This window comes from Dermochelys coriacea, chromosome 1, assembly GCF_009764565.3.
Source record: "Dermochelys coriacea isolate rDerCor1 chromosome 1, rDerCor1.pri.v4, whole genome shotgun sequence".
NCBI lineage: Eukaryota > Metazoa > Chordata > Testudines > Dermochelyidae > Dermochelys > Dermochelys coriacea.
In genome coordinates, this window is record NC_050068.2 from 55,089,495 (window position 1) to 55,110,585 (window position 21,091).

The 21,091-nt window shown below is 43.2% G+C and overlaps 1 protein-coding gene and 1 long non-coding RNA gene across 6 annotated transcripts in view; one reads left to right on the forward strand and one right to left on the reverse strand.

Moving 5' to 3' along the window:
- THSD1 (thrombospondin type 1 domain containing 1) overlaps nucleotides 1-21,091 on the reverse strand; it is a 46,481-nt gene that overhangs the window by 19,652 nt on the left and 5,738 nt on the right. For all 5 annotated transcript variants that reach the window (XM_038387896.2, XM_043504453.1, XM_043504454.1 and 2 more), the window contains 2 exons: nucleotides 17,380-17,518; nucleotides 6,572-7,534 (listed from right to left, as the gene is read on the reverse strand). In XM_038387896.2, coding sequence (XP_038243824.1) covers nucleotides 6,572-7,534; nucleotides 17,380-17,437 — 1,021 coding nt within the window. In that variant the 5' untranslated portion in view covers nucleotides 17,438-17,518. The remainder of the gene's footprint in view (nucleotides 1-6,571; nucleotides 7,535-17,379; nucleotides 17,519-21,091) is intronic.
- On the forward strand, nucleotides 683-5,114 carry LOC119850125. Its single transcript, XR_005290732.2, has 3 exons — nucleotides 683-943; nucleotides 3,908-4,063; nucleotides 4,746-5,114. It is a non-coding gene; the product is annotated as an uncharacterized LOC119850125 (long non-coding RNA).

Below are 21,091 nucleotides of genomic sequence, written 5' to 3' on the forward strand. Positions count from 1 at the left end.
TTAGTGGGAGATGAGGGTGCTCAAATCACATGATCAGGCTCAACCACTAAATAAAATACACACAATTTAAATCAAAGATGTTTTCTAATTTCAGGCCCTCTCCTGTAAGGTATCAATTCTCCTCATCTCTGCAATGACTTCAGTAGGAGCCGAGAGCGCACAACTCCTTACAGAAGACACTTGGGTCTGAATCCACAAAAGGACCAGGGTATTGCAATGCTGCACTTCATAACACTCTACTTTTAGGCACCTAGAAAATCACAGGAACAACAAAGTAATCTGAAAAACCTGAGTGAAGTGCTCAGGTTCCCCATACAATGAACTGGGAGAGACAGGTTTCAGAGTGGTAGCCATGTTAGTCTGTATCAGCTAAAACAATGAGGAGTCCTTGTGGCACCTTAGAGACTAACTAATTTATTTGGGCTTAAGCTTTCATGGGCTAAAACCCTCTTCATCAGATGCATAGAGTGGAAAATACAGAGGAAGGTATAAATACACAGCACATGAAAAGATGGGAGTTGCCTTACCAAGCGGGGGGGGGGAAGGGAGAGGGTCAGTGCTAACGAGCCAATTCATTTAATGTGGAAGTGGCCTAGTCTCAACAGTTGACAAGAAGGGGTGAATAACAAGGGAGGAAAAATCACTTTTGTAGTGCTAATGAGGCAAATGTAATCAAGGTGGCCCATTTCAAACAGTTGACAAGAAGATGTGAGTATCAGCAGGGGGAAATTAGTTTTTGTAGTGACAGACACCTTGGAATGCAATCCACAAAAGCCAGCATGCGAGACAAGGAGCTGCCTACAGTAGCTAATGGGGACATGCTGACAAGATGGGTGTATCCTAAACCCCTCCCCTCTCATGGAGTTAGATGCCTAATTCCAGGCTGTAGCGAAGCCTATCTGTGCTGGCAATTCCTAACCAGGAACCCCTCTCCTGAAGTCAGGTGGGTTTGGTGTCTAAGCTGCTGCTTGCCAGAATGAGTGAGGTGCCTACCTTATGCCACACAAGATGGCTGGAAGAGGTGGTGATACTGGTGCCACCCACCTTGCTGTATTTAGCCCCAGGGTGAGAGCACTCACCTGGGATGTGGAAGACGCAGGTTCAATTCTCCCTCTACCTGAGGAGGAGAACGCTTTTGAACAGAGGTCTCCCTCCATCTCTTGGGAGCCTTCTTTAACGACTGAGCTAGGGGATATTCTGATATCAGGCCCCCTCAATCTCTCCTGTTGAAGCTCTTCCGTTGTATATAAAAGCTTAAACAGGCATTGGGCCAGAGACAGAATGAGTCTAGAGTCTTTTGGATAGGGCACCCACCTGGGGAGGGGGGAACCCCCAAAATCCAGCCCCCCTCCTCCAAAGACTAATCATTTATCCAAAGTGGAACAGCTTCAACAGGAGAGATTGAGGGAGCCCCCCATAAGACTGTCCCATAGTTCAGTGGTTAGAGCACTCTCATGGGAGACCTCTGTGCAAATCATTTCTCCCCCACAGGCAGAGGGAGGAATTGAACTTGTCTCCCATAGCCAGGCTGAGTGTTCTAAGCAGTGGGCTAAAAGCAGGGATGAAAGTAAGTCTAGGGACTTACCAATACGGGGCTGGGCTGGGGCCGGCTCTGGCCCCTGGAAGGGGTGGGGCTGGGGGAGGTCAGAGCCAGCCCCGGCCCACCCTGTACTGGCAAGTGCCTCCTTCCCCCTCCCCAGGGTAACAGTGGCAACCGGGGGCTCTGGCAGTGGTTTAAAGGGCCCTGGGCGGTAGTGGTGGCCGGAGCCTTAGGCCCTTTAAATAGTCTCCGGAGCCCTGCCACCGCTTCCCCAGGGCTCTGGCAGCAGGACTACAGGGACGGGGCTCCAGCTCCACTACCGCCCCGGACCCTTTAAATCATCCCTAGAGCCTGCCAGAGCCCTGGGGAAGTGGTGGCGGGGCTCCAGGGACAATTTAAAGGGCCCAGGGCTTGGCCGCCACTACCGCCCCGGGCCCTTTAAATCACCACCCTAGCCTCACTGCCACTACCCCCAGGCTCCAGCAGTGGGGTTCTGGCAGCAATTTAAAGGGCCAGGGGCTCCAGCTGCTGCTGGGAGCTGCAGGCCCTTTAAATTGCACCTGGGGAAGCTGATCCACTCCGGTACGGCCCACTGGCTCTTGCCAGTACGCTGTACCGAGGCATACCGTTTTACTTTCACCTCTGGCTAAAAGTTACAAGGTGGGGAGGCAGTGACACCACCACCTTCTCCAGCCAGATTTTGAATGGGACCTGTCTACCAGATTGGGCCCTATGAGCGAGAGAGTTGGAGGAACACCCATCTTTCCCCCAGTTTATGAATCGCTCTGGGGCTTAGACATGAGATAGACATACACACACCTAGAGTGGGGCAGCAGTACACATGACCAGAGGTAGAAACTTAGGCGGTAGGGAACTTTTACAGCAGAAATTTAGGTGCCAAGTGAGTTAGGCACCTACAGGTTAGGTGGCAGCCTAGTGGGTGTTTTGTGAATCGCAGTGAAGCCTAAAACCAGGGTGTAGGCACCTAAGTCTGGGGTTCAGGCTCCTAAGTACCTTTGTGGCTCTGGGCCTAAGCATCTTTCAGGTTTGGAGCTCACAATAATCAAAAAGTTTCTCATGGGAGGAAATTACCCAGCTTTTGTGAAAGATAATAGTTTTAAGCTTCTGAATCTTTCTCTACAATCTACTAGAATTACAAAAAACAAAGGAAAAAAGAAAGTAAAGCACAACTCATTTTTTTCCATGGACACAAAATCATTAAAGACAAATGGATCTAAAGAGCCAGGGGAAAATCTTTACTACAGAAGAAGACACAGACTGTAAACTAACTGTTAAATGTGAATTTTTAATGTAAAATTGGGGAGCCTATCAACATGCAGGTGTTTAATTGATGAGTTAGACAATTTGAAACACATTGGCAATTCGGGAGTCATGAAAAACAAACACAAGTGAGTGACTGTTTTAATTGTTTTGTGTAGCATCTCTCTCCAATTGTGTGTGTTTCATGCTCATCTTGCAATGGGACGTTTTAATATAGCATGTTATCCAACGGAACAATCAGCTCAGATTAATTCCCCCCCTCCCAAAGGACCCCTCTTAAAATTCCACATTCAGTGCTCTTGCAAAGTTATTGCAAGAAGTTAAGGGCTGTCCATATTAGTGCATCACATCAGATCTATAAAAAACTTATCTGGAATATGGAGAGTAAGGACCTGCTCCTTCTCTTATTGATGTAAATGGGAACAGGATTGGGCCCTAAGAGACTTGTAAAGCAGGCATAGTTTTGTAGTAATGAAACAGTCTTGCACATAAGATCTCTTTTCTAATGCTGTTGTATCTGGTTACTTTGAATTAATCGGCAAATTCTATTTTTATCCCAATTAAAACCACATCAGCTAAATGTATCAGATATGGATTCAGGTTATAAAACTAGCTGGTTCTCAGATCTTCCTAGGGATTAGAACACTCACAGAATAAGGGGGTCTGACTAATATAATCTTACTTACTCAGGGACCTGGTGGAACAAATTTTGATGGAACTTTACCCGTGTCTCATCCTTTCCCTAGATACTGCTTTTCTGCTCCCTTCCCTTGGTAACTACTGCCCCTTCTTATGCTGGCTCTCCCCCTGTTTTCTTTCACCCTTCTTTGGTAGCAGCTGTACTCTTAAGGTGCTACTAACCACCTTCTCCTTACCTCTTTTTATTGCTCACTAAGAACACTAGGGATCAAAATTGAGCCCTGATGTAAGAAAGCACAACTCTCATTGGGTTTAATGGTAATTGCATGCAGGCTGAACTTCATCCTCAGATATAACTAAGTGTAATGGGGTGAAATTAAGATCACAAAGGTCAAGAAAACCTTCCCAATTATGAGTGCTATTGATACTATTTTTGATTATTTTTAGTGGAGTAAAGCCCAGAAACTTCAAATGGGATCAGGACTAGAACATGGAATATTCTCTCAAGCAAATTGGTGCAAGTCTTGTTGCTTGGGACATTTAAAAGAGTACTGGACAAAACGCAGGAGAACACGGTGAAGAGAACAAACTGCAGCGACCCAGGTAATGCATACAATGGCCTAACAGAAATTTTGTATCTCACACTTCTATGTTATAGAACCAAACTAGATAGATATATTAGCTGGATGATTTTACTAAAATCAACAGAGAAGCCGTTAACTTTGACATTTAAGGTGCTATCATTAAGCTTCAGAGTTAGCACCCCATTGAGATGAATAGTCAGAGTGGCCACACCCATCTGAGCTATTGTCTCACTGGCCCTCTATCTGCAGATTTAGGAAAGCTGCACAACATTGGTTCACATTTAAAAGATTTATTTCACAACCTTAGAAGGGATAGACTTTTTTTTTAAACAAACACGGACATTGTTTAAAAATGGCTGGGTCTGAGATGGGAGTACTGGAATGGCATTTTGGTCTGTTCAGGGTTACCTAGAGACCTGTATTTACTACTCAGAGGATGTACGAGGCACTCCCTCTTCACAGGCATCACTAATGCTCTTGGGTGCCAGAGCATAAGAGATGCATTCTGTGCCCTTCCATCCATAATGCAGCACAAGGTGACCTAATCTCCTCGGTATGGGGTCCAGGATCTCAAAGCCAGATCTGTGCTCAAACTGCCCCTTGGGACAGAATCACAAAAGGATAATAGGTTAATATTTTTCTTTTGTAAGATGAAGAAGAAGAAATAGAATAACACATCTGTCTTTATTTCACAAATGCAGTCTGTCATGGGATCAAGGTCTTTAGACACAACACAATCCCAAGCCAGGCTGAAGCACAGACAGATCATTCAGGAAAGGGGCTTCATGACAGAGTTCTGACTTGGAATGCCACTCCAGCTCATGCACAAGCAGCAAAGATTTCCATCTTTGTACTGTCTTCAGATGGCTGCACCCTTCGCAGAATACCTTGTGCATCTAGAATGCTGCCATGGGCCTTTGAAGTCCTGCAGACACTGCCACAAAGTCAGATGTCCTGCAGTCTAATTAATTTGAAGTTGACATTTTATTTACAGTTACGCAGTGTAGAGTTGCTTTTATCTGCTCTGTACAAGTAACTTGTCAGTCACTTACATAAATCCTTTCTTCACATGTGTAGCCTGATTCTTTCTGCTGGAGCTCGTAAATACATTGCTATAGTGAAAGCAAAGGCTACAAAGCAAATAAAACATAACAGGCACTGGAATGTATGTCCTTTTGTAGGTATCTCTTTGACTAGATACTTATATAGACCAAAAAGCTGTAGCATCCAAGCATCTAGGTAGGGGAAAGAAATATAAATCTTTCTCCTTCTTCCAGCTATAGAAGAATTGCCTTGATTAATGTATGAATTTTTTTAAATCTTTTGTGTGTGTCAGAAAGAGAGTAATGAGGGAAACTGAAGTTGATGAGATGAGTTTTCCATGCAGTGAGAGTAGAAGTAATTTTCAGGCTATACACTGGTAACTGAAAAGTTAGTAGTTTTACTACTTTGTAGGTTTTAAAACAGCATAGCAGCACAAATGTAATTAAGCCACAGATAGCATAGCATTTCCTTACTTTATGAAGGACTGAAATGATAAAGCTTGTGTTAATTTTAGAGACTGACAATTGATGAGGAGCTCTAAAATTCCAGTTTTGTCACTTCCACACACTGGAGAAGACAGAGGAAACATTCTTTCAAGAGACTGTTACAATTAGGGATGGGCCAGAATCGGAAGCTCTAATCCAAAACACTTTGAATTTTGTGGGAGTCACAATTGGTTATACCCCTGGATTTGAATCTGACCTATGAATTTGATTCCAGGTCAGGTCCAAAACTAGAACGCTCTCATTTTCACATTGTGGATTAGGGTCAACAGAAACTGCACAATAGCTCATGAGAATGGAGTGGCGTCTGTCCCTGGGTTAACCTTGAACATAAACCACCCTCAAAACCCCATCCCCTTCTAAACACCACCTCCTTAGCCAGTCTCTAGTTACAACTGCCCTCCATGAATCAGAAGTGATTTTGACACTCATCTCTCCCCTCCATGATACCGTGACCACTACCAAACCTGGGATTCCAATCTACCATTCCCAACTGAAAGACTGCCAAAGAAACCTATGAGCTATGCACCCAGGAGAGAGTTCTTCCATTATGGCCAAATCCTCATCATGTTAGCAAAACTCCCAGTAATTTCAAATGGGTGAGAAATTGGCCCCTAGCTACTATAGCAGTTTCTCATGTAATTCTTTGCGATTACCAGATTTTAGTTCCTATTGGGACTAGATATCCAGATAATCTACTAGGCATGGCAGGTTTGGACTTGTGGTTAGAGTACCTCTAATGTAGTGGTGACATTAAATCATTGCAGTACTACCTGTTATCAACCATCCTGGTGTATCTGTTCACACACAAACTAAATTTTATTCCATCAGCAGTTAATCATGACTTATTTTGTCTAGTGCTATGAGACTCAAAAAGCTACAACTTCATCAGTCCAGGTTATCATCCTTATTGACAATATAGAAGGATGGTCATTTTCCTACAGGGTTTCTAATTAAAGACAGAAAATGTCAATACAAACCTATATTCCTTCGGATCACCATACATTCCTTAACTCTTGGGGGTGATTGGCTTTGGCTTGAAATGTCAAAAAATTCAAAGCAATATTTATTTTTCCCCATGTCAAACAAAGTGCAGTTAAATTCTGTTCTGTTGCTCCCTGGGCGTAGGACATTTTCATCTAGCCACATCATTCTTTCACCAGGACGTCTGAGAGCTTCCTTGTACACAGCAACCTTCCCATTGATGGCCATGCATGGAGGGGAGACAATAAACACCAGAATGGACGACTTGCACATCACTTCTGGTGCCACCACTAGTTTGTATCCAAATTTGTGGATGAGGTCTACGGGCCCTGTTGAAGCGATGACTGAGTTGGTCTCTAATGATTTCAGTAACACAGTGACATACACTTCTTGATCAATAGGTGGGCAGTCAAACTCCACCCACTGGGATCCAGAGAGAAAGATTCCTTTGGTAGTTCGCATTCCCAATGCCTCATCAGAGCTTAATCTTCCTAGTTCATAAAGGCTGTTGGTGAATATCACGTCCAATGAAACCACTCTCTCCTTCATAGCACACAGTTGTTTGTTAGTGAAAAGTCCAACCTGAAGGAAACTCCTGAGCACCTCAGAGGTCCTGTTCAAGTCAATGTGAAATACAGGCCATTCCACACTTAGGAGGGTGCTCCCACCCGTCCAGTGAATTTCAGTGCCATTATCAATCTCAGAGATCATGCTGAACCAATAGTCCCCAGCACTCTTGAAATAGAAACATTCAAACCCTACCATTCCCCGTGACTGGCTTGGTGGAAGCTGTTTTTTTGCAATGGTCTGGTTGGTGCTGGCATCCAGCAGTAAGACGGATACATTCTTTGCTGTCACATTACCATTGACAGAGTACTGAAAATCAACAGACACTGTCTCGTTACTTAAGGCTACATGACGTGGTTGCTCCAAGAGGAGATATTCCATTTCACCAAGAACTGAAAGAAAACAGTTTCACAAAATTGTTAATAAGCAAAAAGAAAAGGGAATACTACACATTTCATGGATATTATGGACAATTGGCTGCTTTAAGAAGTGGTGCCAAATCCTTTCAAAGCAAATGAATCAATTTAGTCAAGTAAGACCTTGGCTATACCAACTGGCGCTCACCCCTTTCCATTCATGCAGAGCTGGGGTTTGGAGCAAGTCAAGCTCCATCACAAATTACAGTGTGCACAACGGGAAGAGCAGAGAACATCAGTCACACAAGCCTGAAGTACCAGTGCAGGTGATGTCTAGCAGCAATTGGAAACCACTGCTTTATAATTACCATTTTATTTATAAAGTTTACTTACAGGACAACCTTACAGAAAAGATCCCTTAAAAATTCGTATCTTAGTTATGAAGGACTTATGTAGTTCCCAACTTTAAAATCTATCAAGCAAAAGTAATTTGAGGTCCTGCTTCTGAATTATCCTTCTTTATCTTTTACTCAAAATCAAAGTCTCTCCCAGCTTCACAATGTCCTGCTGTTGTTCCACTTACTTTTACTATAATGAAAAAAAAATAGAATTGGAGTTTCTTAAAGCAGAAGTGTAGAAAATACCACTCAAGTTATACAAATTAACAATACTATATGATGTTTTTTGAAGCCACCTTTCATACTGCTAGTTTACAAATCTTTCATAGAATCATAGAAGTGTAGCATTGGAAGGGACCTCAAGAGATCTTCTAGTCTAGTCCCCTGCACTCAAGGCAGGACTAAGAATTATCTAGACCATCCTGACAGGTGTTTGTCTAACCTGCTCTTAAAAACCTCAAATGACAGAGATTCCACAACCGCCCTAAGCAATTTATTCCAGTGCTTAACTACCCTGACATTTAGGAAGTTTTTCCTAATGTCCAACCTAAACCTCCCTTGCTGCAATTTAAGCGCCTCGCTTCTTGTCCTATCCTCAGAAGTTAAGAACAACAATTTTTCTCCCTCCTCCTTGTGAAAAACCTTTCATTTATTTGAAAACTGTTATCATGGCCCCCCTCTATCTTCTCCAGATTAAACAAACCCAGTTTTTTCAATCCTTCCTCATAGGTCAAGTTTTCTAGACCTTTAATCATTTGTGTTTCTCTCCTCTGGATTTTCTCTAATTTTTCCACATCTTTCCTGAAATGTGACACCCAGAACTGGACACAATACTCCACTTGAGGCCTTATCAGTGGGGAGCAGAGCAGAATTACTTCTTGTGTCTTGCTTACAACACTCCTGCTAATGCATCCCAGAATGATGTTTGCTTTTTTTTGCAACAGTGTTACACTCTTGACTCATATTTAGCTCGTGATCCACTATAACCCCCAGATCCCTTTCCATAGTACTCCTTCCTAGGTAGTCATTTTTCATGTGTGCAATTGATTGTTCCTTCCTAAGTGGAGTACTTTGCATTTGTCCTTATTGAATTTCATCCTATTTACTTCAGACCATTTCTCCAGTTTGTCCAGATCATTTTCGATTTTATTCCTGTCCACCAAAGCTCTTGCAACCCCTCCCAGCTTGGTATTGTCAGCAAAATTTATAAGTGAACTCTCTATGCCATTATCTAAATCACTGAATGAAGATATTGAACAGATCAGACCCAGGACTGATTCCTGCAGGATCCCATTTGATATGCCCTTCCAGCTTGACTGTGAACCACTGGTAACTATGGTTTTCCAACCAGTTATGCATCCACCTTATAGTAGCCCCATCTAGGTTGGATTTTCCTACTTTGTTTATGAGAAAGTCAATGTGAGACAGTATCAAAAGCCTTACTAAACTCAAGATATACCACATCTACCACTTCCCCTCATCCACAAGGTTTGATACTCTGTCAAAGAAAGCTATTAGGTTGGTTTGACATGATTTGTTCTTGACAAATCCATGCTGACTGTTATTTATCACCTTATTATCTTCTAGGTGTTTGCAAATTGATTGCTTAATTATTTGCTCCATTATCTTTCTGGTTATTGAAGTTAAACTGATTGGTCAATAATTCCCCGGGTTGTCCTTATTTCCCTTTTTACAGACTGGCACTATATTTGCCCTTTTCCAGTCCTCTGGAATCTCTCCTATCTTCCCTGAGTTTTCAAAGATAATTGCTAATGGCTCAGATATCTCCTCAGTCAGTTCCTTGAGTATTCTAGGGTGTATTTCATCAGGCCCTGGCAACATGAAGACATTAACTTGTCTAAGTAATATTTAACTTGTTCTTTCTTTATTTTAGCCTCAGATCCTAACTCATTTTCACTGGCATTCACTATGTTAGACATCCAATCACCACCAACCTTTTTGGTGAAAACTGAAACAAAAAAGTCTGTTAGCACTTCTGCCATTTCCACATTTTCTGTGATTATTTCCCACCCCACTCTCCTCATTGAGAATGGGCCTACCCTGTCCTTAGTCTCCCTCTCACTTCTAATGTATTTGTAGAATGTTTTCTTGTTACCCTTTATATCTTTAGCTAGTTTAATCTCATTTTGTGCCTTGGGCTTTCTAATTTTGTCCCTACGTACTTGTGTTATTTGTTTATATTCAGCCTTTGTAATTTGACCTAGTTTCCACTTTTTGTAGGACTCTCTTTTGAGTTTCAAATCATTGAAGATTAAGCCAGAGTGGTCTCTTCCCATACTTCCCATCTTTCCTATGCAGGGGGATAGTTTGCTCTTGTTCCCTTAATAAGGTCTCTTTGAAAAACTCATTTTATTTTAGTCATTTGCATCACAGAGATGCTTGAGGAGTGAAAGAGCTGAAAATAAAAGCAATGATAACTGCAGCATTTTTTCCTGTCTAAGATGTGGTGCAGCATGTCAAAATGACATCATTTCATTATAAACAGAGTGGTTTTACTTTAAATCTAATTGTGGCATGACCATGCTTGTGCAGGTTATCAAATTATTCTGAAACATGCTTTGACTAGCAGGGAAAGACAATATCTAACGCACAGGACCTAGAGAGATCCCAGTTCTGCTATAATTCTCCTGTGAGACCGCAGGCAACTCACTTAGGAATCTGAGGCACAGAGAAGTTATCTGCAAAATGAGAATGACACTTATCTGCCTCACAAGGGTGCTGTGCTTTGGGACTTACTTCGTTAATATCTGTAAAATGCTTTGAGATCCTTGGATGGAGGGTGCTACAAAAGTGCAAAGTATTAATTATAAATTAATAATACTCCACACTTTTAAAATCTGCAGTATGTGTTTGTAATTAAGGCTGCAATTTAGTCATGGAGGTTGCGGAAGTCATGACTGCAGCCTGCAGTGGTTGGGAGCTGCAGGGTCCCCTGCCGCCCACTGGGGCAGGAAGCTGTGGGATACCTCTGCCATCTTTGGAAGCCCCTACAGCTCCCAGCCGCCGCAAGCAGTGGGGGAACCCCACAGCTCCCTGCCGTTAGGAGCTCAGGGCTCCCCTGCTGCGCCACTTCTAGTGGGCAGCAGAGGGGAAACCCCTGAGCTCCCTGCTGCCTGGGACTGGGGGTGACCCCTCCAGCTCCTGGAGGGTGGTGGTGGGGAACCCCCAGCTCCCTACCACTGGGGGTGGCGCTGCCGGGAAACCCCAGAGCTCCCGGCTACCAGGGGTGGCAAGGAATCCCCAAGCTCCTGGCTGCTGCAGGCCACTGGGGGTGGCAGGCTGCTGCAGCGGAACCCAAGCTCCTGGGCCCTGCAGGTGGCAGGGAATGCCTGAGTTCCCAGCCCCCACTGCAGGCGGCAGGGCTACCCCACAGCTCCTAGTCCCTGCAGCTGCCCAGCTTGAAGTAGTGTGGGGACCCTATAAGAGGGTTCAAAAAAGAACTAGATAAATTCATGGAGGAGAGGTCCATCAATGGCTATTAGCCAGGATGGGCAGGGATGGTATTCCTAGCCTCTGTTTGCCAGAAGCTGGGGATGGATCACTTGATGATTACCTGGTCTGCTCATTCCCTCTGGGGCACCTGGCACTGGCCACTGTCAGAAGACAGGATACTGGGCTAGATGGACCTTTGGTCTGACCCAGTATGGCCGTTCTTATGTTATGTTCTTATGATCTGCAAATCCCCATTGTGTCAGAAATATTTTTAGTAAACAGACACTGGCCATCTGTGAAAATTTTTGCTTGTGTGACTTCCCCAGCATCACAAAGAAAATCTGTGGCAGAGACAGGGATAGAATCCACTTCTACAGGGCACCATTCAACTGCCTTATCCATGAGACTGTCTATCCTTTCTCTTCCTGCAATTCCCTGCCTCACTCACTACACACCTTGCAACTTCTGAAACAATGAGGAAGGGGTCCTAAAGAAAATAGCCTCATTCACTACACAACCCTGATTCATTCCCAGAGTAGGTCCAATTTGTGCACTGAATAAGTTAGGGGTCCTGTGGGAAAAAATCATATAATCAAAGACTATCATAATTAGGGGGTTACTTAAATTGTGGAGAAAACCCACATTTTTTGTGAGTTGATCACAGCATAAATAGCAAATTTTGTGGATGTGTTACACGTCCGTGAAATTTGTTTTTCATGCCATGACCAACCCCCCAAAAATGTGTGATTTTTCCCAACGTTTCTCAAACTTGGGACCCCAGCCCAAAAGGGGATCACAAGCATATTAGGGGGTCACAGTATTGCCACTCTTACTTCTCCGCTGCTGCTGGTGGCGGCACTGCCTGAAGCTGGGTGGCGGGAGAGTGGTGGCTGCTGCCTGAGCATATAGCTCTGCAGGCAGTGCTGCCGCCAGCAGCAGCAGAGAAGTAAGGGCAGCCACGCTGCTGCCTTCTGAGCTTGTCACCCACTCTGCTTTCAGAGCTGGATGGCCAGAGACCATTTTTCACAATACGTGACATGATTTTCACGGCCGCAAATTTGGTAGAGCCCTAATCACAATGCATATGCACAAGAGGGCAACCTCAATTCTGACATTTTCCAATTTCTTTGCAACCATAATGTTCTTTTAACATAGGTTTTTTTTTTAAATGTAATTTCTAGAGGTGAACAGGAAATGGTTTTCAGATCTCATGAAGATTTCTAAAATTTTGAAAACTTTTCCAGGCCTGAATCAAGACAAAAAGTCAAAAATCTCAAAAATTTTCACAAACTAAAAATTGAAAAAAAAAATTGCATTCAGTAACTTCAAATATTTTGTTTTGATCATTTTAAAATATTTTGTTTCAATGTTGATTCTGTTAAATTTTTTTTTACTATATATTAACTTACATTTCAAAACAAAAAATCTGAACTTTTCATTTAAAAATATTGAAATGTCCCACTTGACAATTTAAAAACTTTTTAATTTTTTAGAACAGGAAATTCATCTAACCCAACCCTTTCACACAAATAAAATTTCCAATTTGACAAATCAACATTTTGCAGTGAAAAAATATTTTGTTGAAAAATTCCCAACCAGCTCCAATAATTTCCTAATTTTTAAAAAAATTTAAACATTTTAAGACTAAAATAATCCATCATATGGAACCATACTGACCCCCAACACAGGTCATCAGCAGGGTCGGGATTTTTAGATCCATAGCATAGTCCTCTATTATTTGAGCTAATGGAGGAACTGGTTGCAATAATAGGCTATCGTCAATGTGGACCAGCCACTAGATGCAGATCAGATACACATTTTGCCAGTGGATTTCACAGATATTTGCTGTACAGCAAAGGAATGGTGAGCGTCAGGAATAATGGGTCCATTCCAGGTTCTCTAGAAAAGTGTAATATAGTGGTTACAGACTCATGTACCTTGCTCCTTTCCCCAGCTTCTCCCAGTCCCTTTCTGCTCCCTTACTTTCTTCTCCCTCTGCTCTTTCCTGTTACCCATTCTCCTCAGCTTCTGCCTGTCTCTAGGGTTTCCCTTCATCCCCCACCCCTACTCCTATACTCCCTCATCCTTGGCTCCTATCCCTCTCCCTCTCCCAAATCTGTGTTCCTGCCTCCTCAAATCTTTTGCCCCCCTCCTCTTGCTCTCGGTCTTCCACTCCTGGCTTCTACTCTCAGCTCCAGTGTTCAGTGCCACAACGACCCTTGGAAACCAGGAGAAGCAATTTCAGAGACAGTCCAACTCAGACCCTGCAACCCTGGAATGGTGCATGCTCAATTTCTCTGTAGGGATGCTGCTTGAGGAGTCTGGTTGATAAATAAGAGTTATGAGGAGCTGAAGCATGCTCTGTGCAGGCAGAATCTTCAGAGAATTTAACTACAAAATTCTAACAGTCTCTAATGGGCATGGGTGATGTGTGATTTTTCAGGTGCTTAGCAATTGGCCAGATCTGGGCAAATATTCACAGGGAGTAGCGAAAGGCACATCCCTGACACAAGGGTGTCCTCCCAGCCAAATGTCAGCTCACTGCTCCATAACACAGAGGTCCGAGAGTTTCTTAACAAAAGGGTTGAAAGAATTATTTAACTGGGCCAAACAATCTCATTCTTGAAAAGGGATGAACCATTTTAGCTGAAATGTGAAAAATCAGCCTCAGGCAGACATACAAGATGGAAGATTTCAGCCCAAATGATTTAAGCTTGGCAATGCTATCAGCAATTGAAAATAGGGTCTTATAATGGAAAGTATCAGGCAATCTTAACTATAAGCATTGCTACCTGCATCTCTTATAATACAATCCTGATTCCTATTTACCTTATTGATACAGACTGTATAGTACTGTAAGGCCTGGTTTGCACTAGGAATTTACATCAGTAAAGCCATGTCTCTTAGGAGTATGAAAAATCCACATCCCTGAGAGATATAGCTATATCAACTTACTCCCTGGTGTAGACAGCACTAGGTTGATGAAAAAACTCTCCTGTTAACCTAGTTACCACCTCTCAGGGAGGTGGAGTACCTAAGCCCATGGGAGAACCCCTCCAGTCGGCATAGGTAATGTCTACACTGTGCCGCTGTATATTAAGTGTAGATATAGCCCAAGAAACAGAAGTAGTGCATGGGGTTTTAGTGATGTACCTGCTATTGACTTCAATATGAATCAAATCGTAAGTCTTGGAAAGTGGGCGTTACGGGGGCAGCTGTCATTGGGTTGGTGTGCTTTGACTGAGATTAGTCCAAGTGCACACTCTCTCCTTTCCCTATCTTTGTATAAGAGTAGGAATATTCTGGTCATACACTGATAGAGCAGCCACTTCATGACTTTCACAAGGGCCTAGAATAGGGGCAGCCAACTTCCATTGCAGACTGCTGCTGCTTTCTGGTATGAATGGGGGTGTATCACCAGCCAGAATTTGATCCCAATAGCATGGGTAACCTGCCTTGGGTTGTTTTTAGCCTTTTGTGGGTCCTGGTTGTGATGCCAATAACCTGCCAGTGTAGTTACTGCAAGAACTGGCTGCTATTGTGATCAGAGTTTTTTCCTCCTAAAAGTGAAAATAATGTTGTATTTCTGGGTATTATTCTAATATTTTTAAAATTATATTTAAACCAAACTAGGCTTCTCAGCTATCAGTATTTTACTGACAGTGAGATTTTTAAAAAGTGTACATCTTAGTAATGACAAGGTTTCAGAAGAATATTTTATTTTACTGCAAGGTAATCTTCCAGATTATACAGGTATTTTTAGTATTGTGGCAAATTGCTGGTACAATTATTATGGGTCCCGCGCTTCCTCTTCTTGGCGGGGAGGGGGGGTTCAGGGCACAGTTTCCTGCCCCCGAACTAGGATATCTACTGTCCCACTAGTAACCCAGAGAAGGGTAATGGAGAGGGAGTGACCCGGGCCCACCCTCTACTCCGGGTCCAAGCCCAGGGCCCTAGGGATAGTGGTAAACCACTTGAACTAGTGCTTCCTTCCCCTGGGCTACTTCCCTCTCCTGTTCTTCAGCTTGTGGGGCTTCCTGCCCTCTCTCCCTGCACAAGCCAGGTGTCTCTTTACCTAGGGTCTTGGTCTTCTAGCCAGCCACAGCACTTCTACAAACTCTCCTCTACTTCAACTCCTTCAAACTGCTCTCTGCTCCAACTCCTTCCCCTGGCTGATTGAAGCAGGTGGTTTTTATCAGGTGACTAGCTTCAGGTGCTCTAATTAGCTTCAGGTACTTTTAATTAATCTATAGAAACCTGTCTTCCCTCTACAGGGAATAAGGCTTCTCCTCATCCTAGGACTTACATATCTCTCCTATATTACTCTCCTGCTGCCTTCCAGCCATGCTGTATCACAGTATGTACTTCTGCTGTATAGAGATGGGAAGGAAATAGATGGATGAAAAGATGGGTAAAAATAGATGTGTGTGACCAAAAATGAAATGAGTATATATACAAAATTGCTTGGCAGTTATTTTCTGGGCTATGGAGTATTCTTTATATATGAAATATTGTCACTACAAGAGCTAAAATGCTAAAAATGTTATCATGAAGATTTAGCATCCCTAGCCTCACCTTGTAGACTAGATTCAACAAAGTTCCATTTAGTGTAAGAATCATGGCTTTTACATTTGTGGGTTAACTAGGTAATGTTTGTACGCATGGTTTTCCCCTCAAAAAGTTGTAGACATAGTATTTCATTTCACCCACACATACGTGGATTAATCATTTATCTTCTCCATGTCTCTCATTCAAGGCTGTATTGTTAACTTTTCTAGTTAAACTTGTCTGATTAAAATGGCAGGGAGTTGACATCTACCATGCCATCATAAAAAACAAAATGTCCCATTTCTGTTGTAAGCTAGATTACATCCCAAGCTATTACAACTGAAAGGCTTGTTAAATGTAGAACTGATCTCTTGTCATAGTGTTGGGAGCAAAGATGTGGGTTTGTGTAACAAGGCAGGTGCAGAATTTAATAACTGTCTGTAATTCAGTTTCTCACACGTATTTTGAGAGCAAATAGCTGTAAATTTTGCACCATTTATATCTGGTCTTCACCTTTTTGGCCAGCGTGCAGCTTGTTACCACACCACATCCATAGAAGCAGACTAAATCAGGACTCCAAACTTTTCAAGGCTGTACACTGAGCTATGCATAGCTTAATTTTCTTGCTTGAGCTTGAAAATGTACTGAGAGTCAAAAGACCAACTTCACTTAATTTAAATGTTAGGAATAACATTTTCAAAACATTTAAGTGAATTAGAAGCTTAACTCCATTTTCCAAGTGAATTAGACACTTAGTAACTCATGTCTCTCTGAAAAGTCAATGGTTTTTAAGCACCTAGGTGCCTGTCACTTTTTAAAACAGGCATTTAGGGCTCCTACATCACTTAGATGCACTGGAAAAAATTTTCATTGCTCTACATTCCCCCACTTCCTTTGAATTATGTGAAATACAGTGATATAGAAGGTTTGCCATATAACATTGCTTAGTTAGTTACTGGTGACAGCCAGGATTGCTTGCTGATACCCACAGAAATCTCAAAAAGAAAAGGAGTACTTGTGGCACCTTAGAGACTAACAAATTTATTAGAGCATAAGCTTTCGTGAGCTACAGCTCACTTCATCGGATGCATTTGCATGAAGTGAGCTGTAGCTCACGAAAGCTTATGCTCTAATAAATTTGTTAGTCTTTAAGGTGCCACAAGTACTCCTTTTCTTTTTGCGAATACAGACTAACACGGCTGCTACTCTGAAAGCACAGAAATCTGTTCAGTATATTCTTTCTTATTCTGAACAAATCCACAGCTGGAGAAGGTCTTCCTTCTGTTCTGATACAAATACAGCCTTCAGTTAAGTCATTTACATTTTCCCCAAGTCCAAGACTATATTTCTGTGAACTCCTGAAATGGATTCTGTGCATGTTCCCAATGAACCAGATCATCTGTTAAGACCACTACACATTAACATTTTCAAATGACTTTAGTTAAATAGCTACAGTATGCCTTTTTGAGTTACAATACTCACCATAATCACAGAGCACAACTAACAATAGATTTGAAAAATCTTTCAACATCTGTTTCATTCTGATCAGTGGGCTCCCAGGTCCTTTTATTCCTCATGTCCTTTTCCACCGCCAAAGCACACGCACTTTTTTCAAGAACACCTGAAAATTAAAACTTCAAAAAATTAGAACCCTGTTGAATTTGCTTCATAAAAGAAAAAAAACCTGAACATTAGTTGAAAAACTTTTGACAAATAATTAATATCTCCATTTCCTCTTCTATCCACCTTACAATCAGCTACATATCTCCAGTGCACCTAGATATGCATGGCTACAATTCAGTATATAACAAAGTTCACCTCCCAAATGTCAGTTCCTGTATCAGAACAATGAAATTCTTTTATCGCTTTACCCTTCCAACCAACCTGTTAAGGTCTGGATAGCAATCCCATTGCAATGACTGCAGTAGTCAGCTTTTATATAAGAATCTCAATGCACTAAAGCAGGGGTTCTCAAACTTCATTGCACCGTGACCCTCCTTCTGACAAAAAAAAAAAAAAATTACTGCATGACCCTAGGAGGGGAGACCAAAGTCTGATCCTGCCCGAGCCCTGCCGCCCCGGATGAGAGTGGGGGCCAAAGGGGTATTGGGCTCCGGCAAGTCTAACATGAGCCCTAGCAACCTCATAAAATAGGGTCCCGACCCACTTTGGGGTTCTGATCCACAGTTTGAGAACCGCTGCGCTAAAGCAACAGGATTCATATAAAGTACAGATTGGTTAAAATTAAGAATACAACATGGATTCTGACCTCTGCACACACAGGTACTGAGGAATTATTGCTAGTGTTCATTGAATTGTAGGAATGGAAGGGACCTTGAGAGGTCATCTACTCCAATTCCCTGCAGTCATGGCAGGAGTAAGTATTATCTAGACCAGAGGTGGGCAAACTACGGCCTGCGGGCCACATCCGGCCCACGGGACCATCCTGTCCTGCAGCCTGAGCGGGCTGTGCTGTGTCGCCAGTGCTCTGGCCCACTGCTCTTGCCGGGCAGCGTGGTGGCGTGGCTGGCTCTGGCATGGTAAGGGGGTAGGGGGGTCCCGGGGCAGCAATCAGGGGACAGGGGACGGTTGGATAGGTCAGGGGTTCTGGGGGGGCTGTTAGATGGGTGGGAGGTTTTTTGGGGGGGACTCAGGGAATGGGGGGGTTGGGTAGGGCATGGGGGTCCCAGGGGGCCTGTCAGGAGTCGGAGGTGTGGATAGGGGTTGGGGCAGTCAGGGGACAGGGAGAACGGGGTGTTAGATAGGGGGTGAGGTCCTGGGGGACAGTTCGGGGTGGGGGTCCAAGGAGGGGGTGGTCAGGGGACAAGAAGCTGGGGGGTTGGATGGGTCAGGGATTCTGAGGGGGGCAGGAAGTGGGAGGGGGCAAATAGAGTGCGGAGGTCAGGCTGTTTGGGGAGGCACAGCCTTCCCTACCTGGCCCTCCATATAGTTTTGCAACCCTGATGTGGCCCTCGAGCCAAAAAGTTTGCCCATCCCTGATCTAGACCATCCCTGACAGGTGTTTGTCTACCCTGCTCTTAAAAATCTCCAATGATAGAGATTCCACAACCTCCCTAGGCAATTTATTCCAGTGCTTGCATATATAAAACCATCAGTAACTTCGCTTTCTGTTAACTGTTTGGTTTGTGTTTAAGAGAATCCTCATTAGCACAAAAATGAATCAATACAAATCTGTCATTGATTCTCAAACTTCCCTTTTGGTTCCGGTTTATCAATATATTTAATAATCACTGTTAGATCTACAATTTGTTTGCACATCCTTGATATTGATCACAGGGGGAAGGTGCTAAAATTTGGAGTTTTCCCATCTATTTTATTGGTGAATCAGATATTTTAAGTCTAAATTTTGTCAGTTTCACCTGCAGTTGATTGTGCCACAATTATAGATGCCATTTTTGAAAATTCGTCCTACAATGCATACTTTTTATTTTCGTTCCACTTATATAGATTAAAGTAAATCTCCATGAAGCTTGTAGTAAAAAAAAAAAAAAAAAAAAAAAAAAAAAAGTAGGACGACACCTATGATAGCAGCAGCAACAATTTGTTTGAAAAGGAAGCTACAATCAACCCAAAAGATAAGACCTTCCCAAAAGGCACTATTATCAAAGAAAGGCAATTATTATTATTTGCATTATAATGGTGTCTACCCTATTATGGTAGATACTGTACAAACACAATGAAGAAAAAAGGCTAATGTAGTGCCCATCTTTAAAAAAGGGAAGAAGGAGGATCCTGGGAACTACAGGCCGGTCAGCCTCACCTCAGTCCCTGGAAAAATCATGGAGCAGGTCCTCAAAGAATCAATCCTGAAGCACTTAGAGGAGAGGAAAGTGATCAGGAACAGTCAGCATGGATTCACCAAGGGAAGGTCATGCCTGACTAATCTAATCGCCTTTTATGATGAGATTACTGGTTCTGTGGATGAAGGGAAAGCAGTGGATGTATTGTTTCTTGACTTTAGCAAAGCTTTTGACACGGTCTCCCACAGCATTCTTGTCAGCAAGTTAAGGAAGTATGGGCTGGATGAATGCACTATAAGGTGGGTAGAAAGCTGGCTAGATTGTCGGGCTCAACGGGTAGTGATCAATGGCTCCATGTCTAGTTGGCAGCCGGTGTCAAGTGGAGTGCCCCAGGGGTCGGTCCTGGGGCCCGTTTTGTTCAATATCTTCATAAATGATCTGGAGGATGGTGTGGATTGCACTCTCAGCAAATTTGCGGATGATACTAAACTGGGAGGAGTGGTAGATACGCTGGAGGGGAGGGATAGGATACAGAAGGACCTAGACAAATTGGAAGATTGGGCCAAAAGAAATCTAATGAGGTTCAATAAGGATAAGTGCAGGGTCCTGCACTTAGGATGGAAGAATCCAATGCACCGCTACAGACTAGGGACCGAATGGCTCGGCAGCAGTTCTGCGGAAAAGGACCTAGGGGTGACAGTGGACGAGAAGCTGGATATGAGTCAGCAGTGTGCCCTTGTTGCCAAGAAGGCCAATGGCATTTTGGGATGTATAAGTAGAGGCATAGCGAGCAGATCGAGGGACGTGATCGTTCCCCTCTATTCGACACTGGTGAGGCCTCATCTGGAGTACTGTGTCCAGTTTTGGGCCCCACACTACAAGAAGGATGTGGATAAATTGGAAAGAGTACAGCGAAGGGCAACAAAAATGATTAAGGGTCTAGAGCACATGACTTATGAGGAGAGGCTGAGGGAGCTGGGATTGTTTAGTCTGCGGAAGAGAAGAATTGAGGGGGGATTTGATAGCTGCTTTCAACTACCTGAAAGGGGGTTTCAAAGAGGATGGCTCTAGACTGTTCTCAATGGTAGCAGATGACAGAACGAGGAGTAATGGTCTCAAGTTGCAATGGGGGAGGTTTAGATTGGATATTAGGAAAAACTTTTTCACTAAGAGGGTGGTGAAACACTGGAATGCGTTACCTAGGGAGGTGGTAGAATCTCCTTCCTTAGAGGTTTTTAAGGTCAGGCTTGACAAAGCCCTGGCTAGGATGATTTAACTGGGACTTGGTCCTGCTTTGAGCAGGGGGTTTGGACTAGATGACCTTCTGGGGTCCCTTCCAACCCTGATATTCTATGATTCTATGATTCTAAGAATGAGTTCTGGCTCGATAGAGTTTATAATCTAATTTTAAGATGAGAGAAAACAGCTAGATA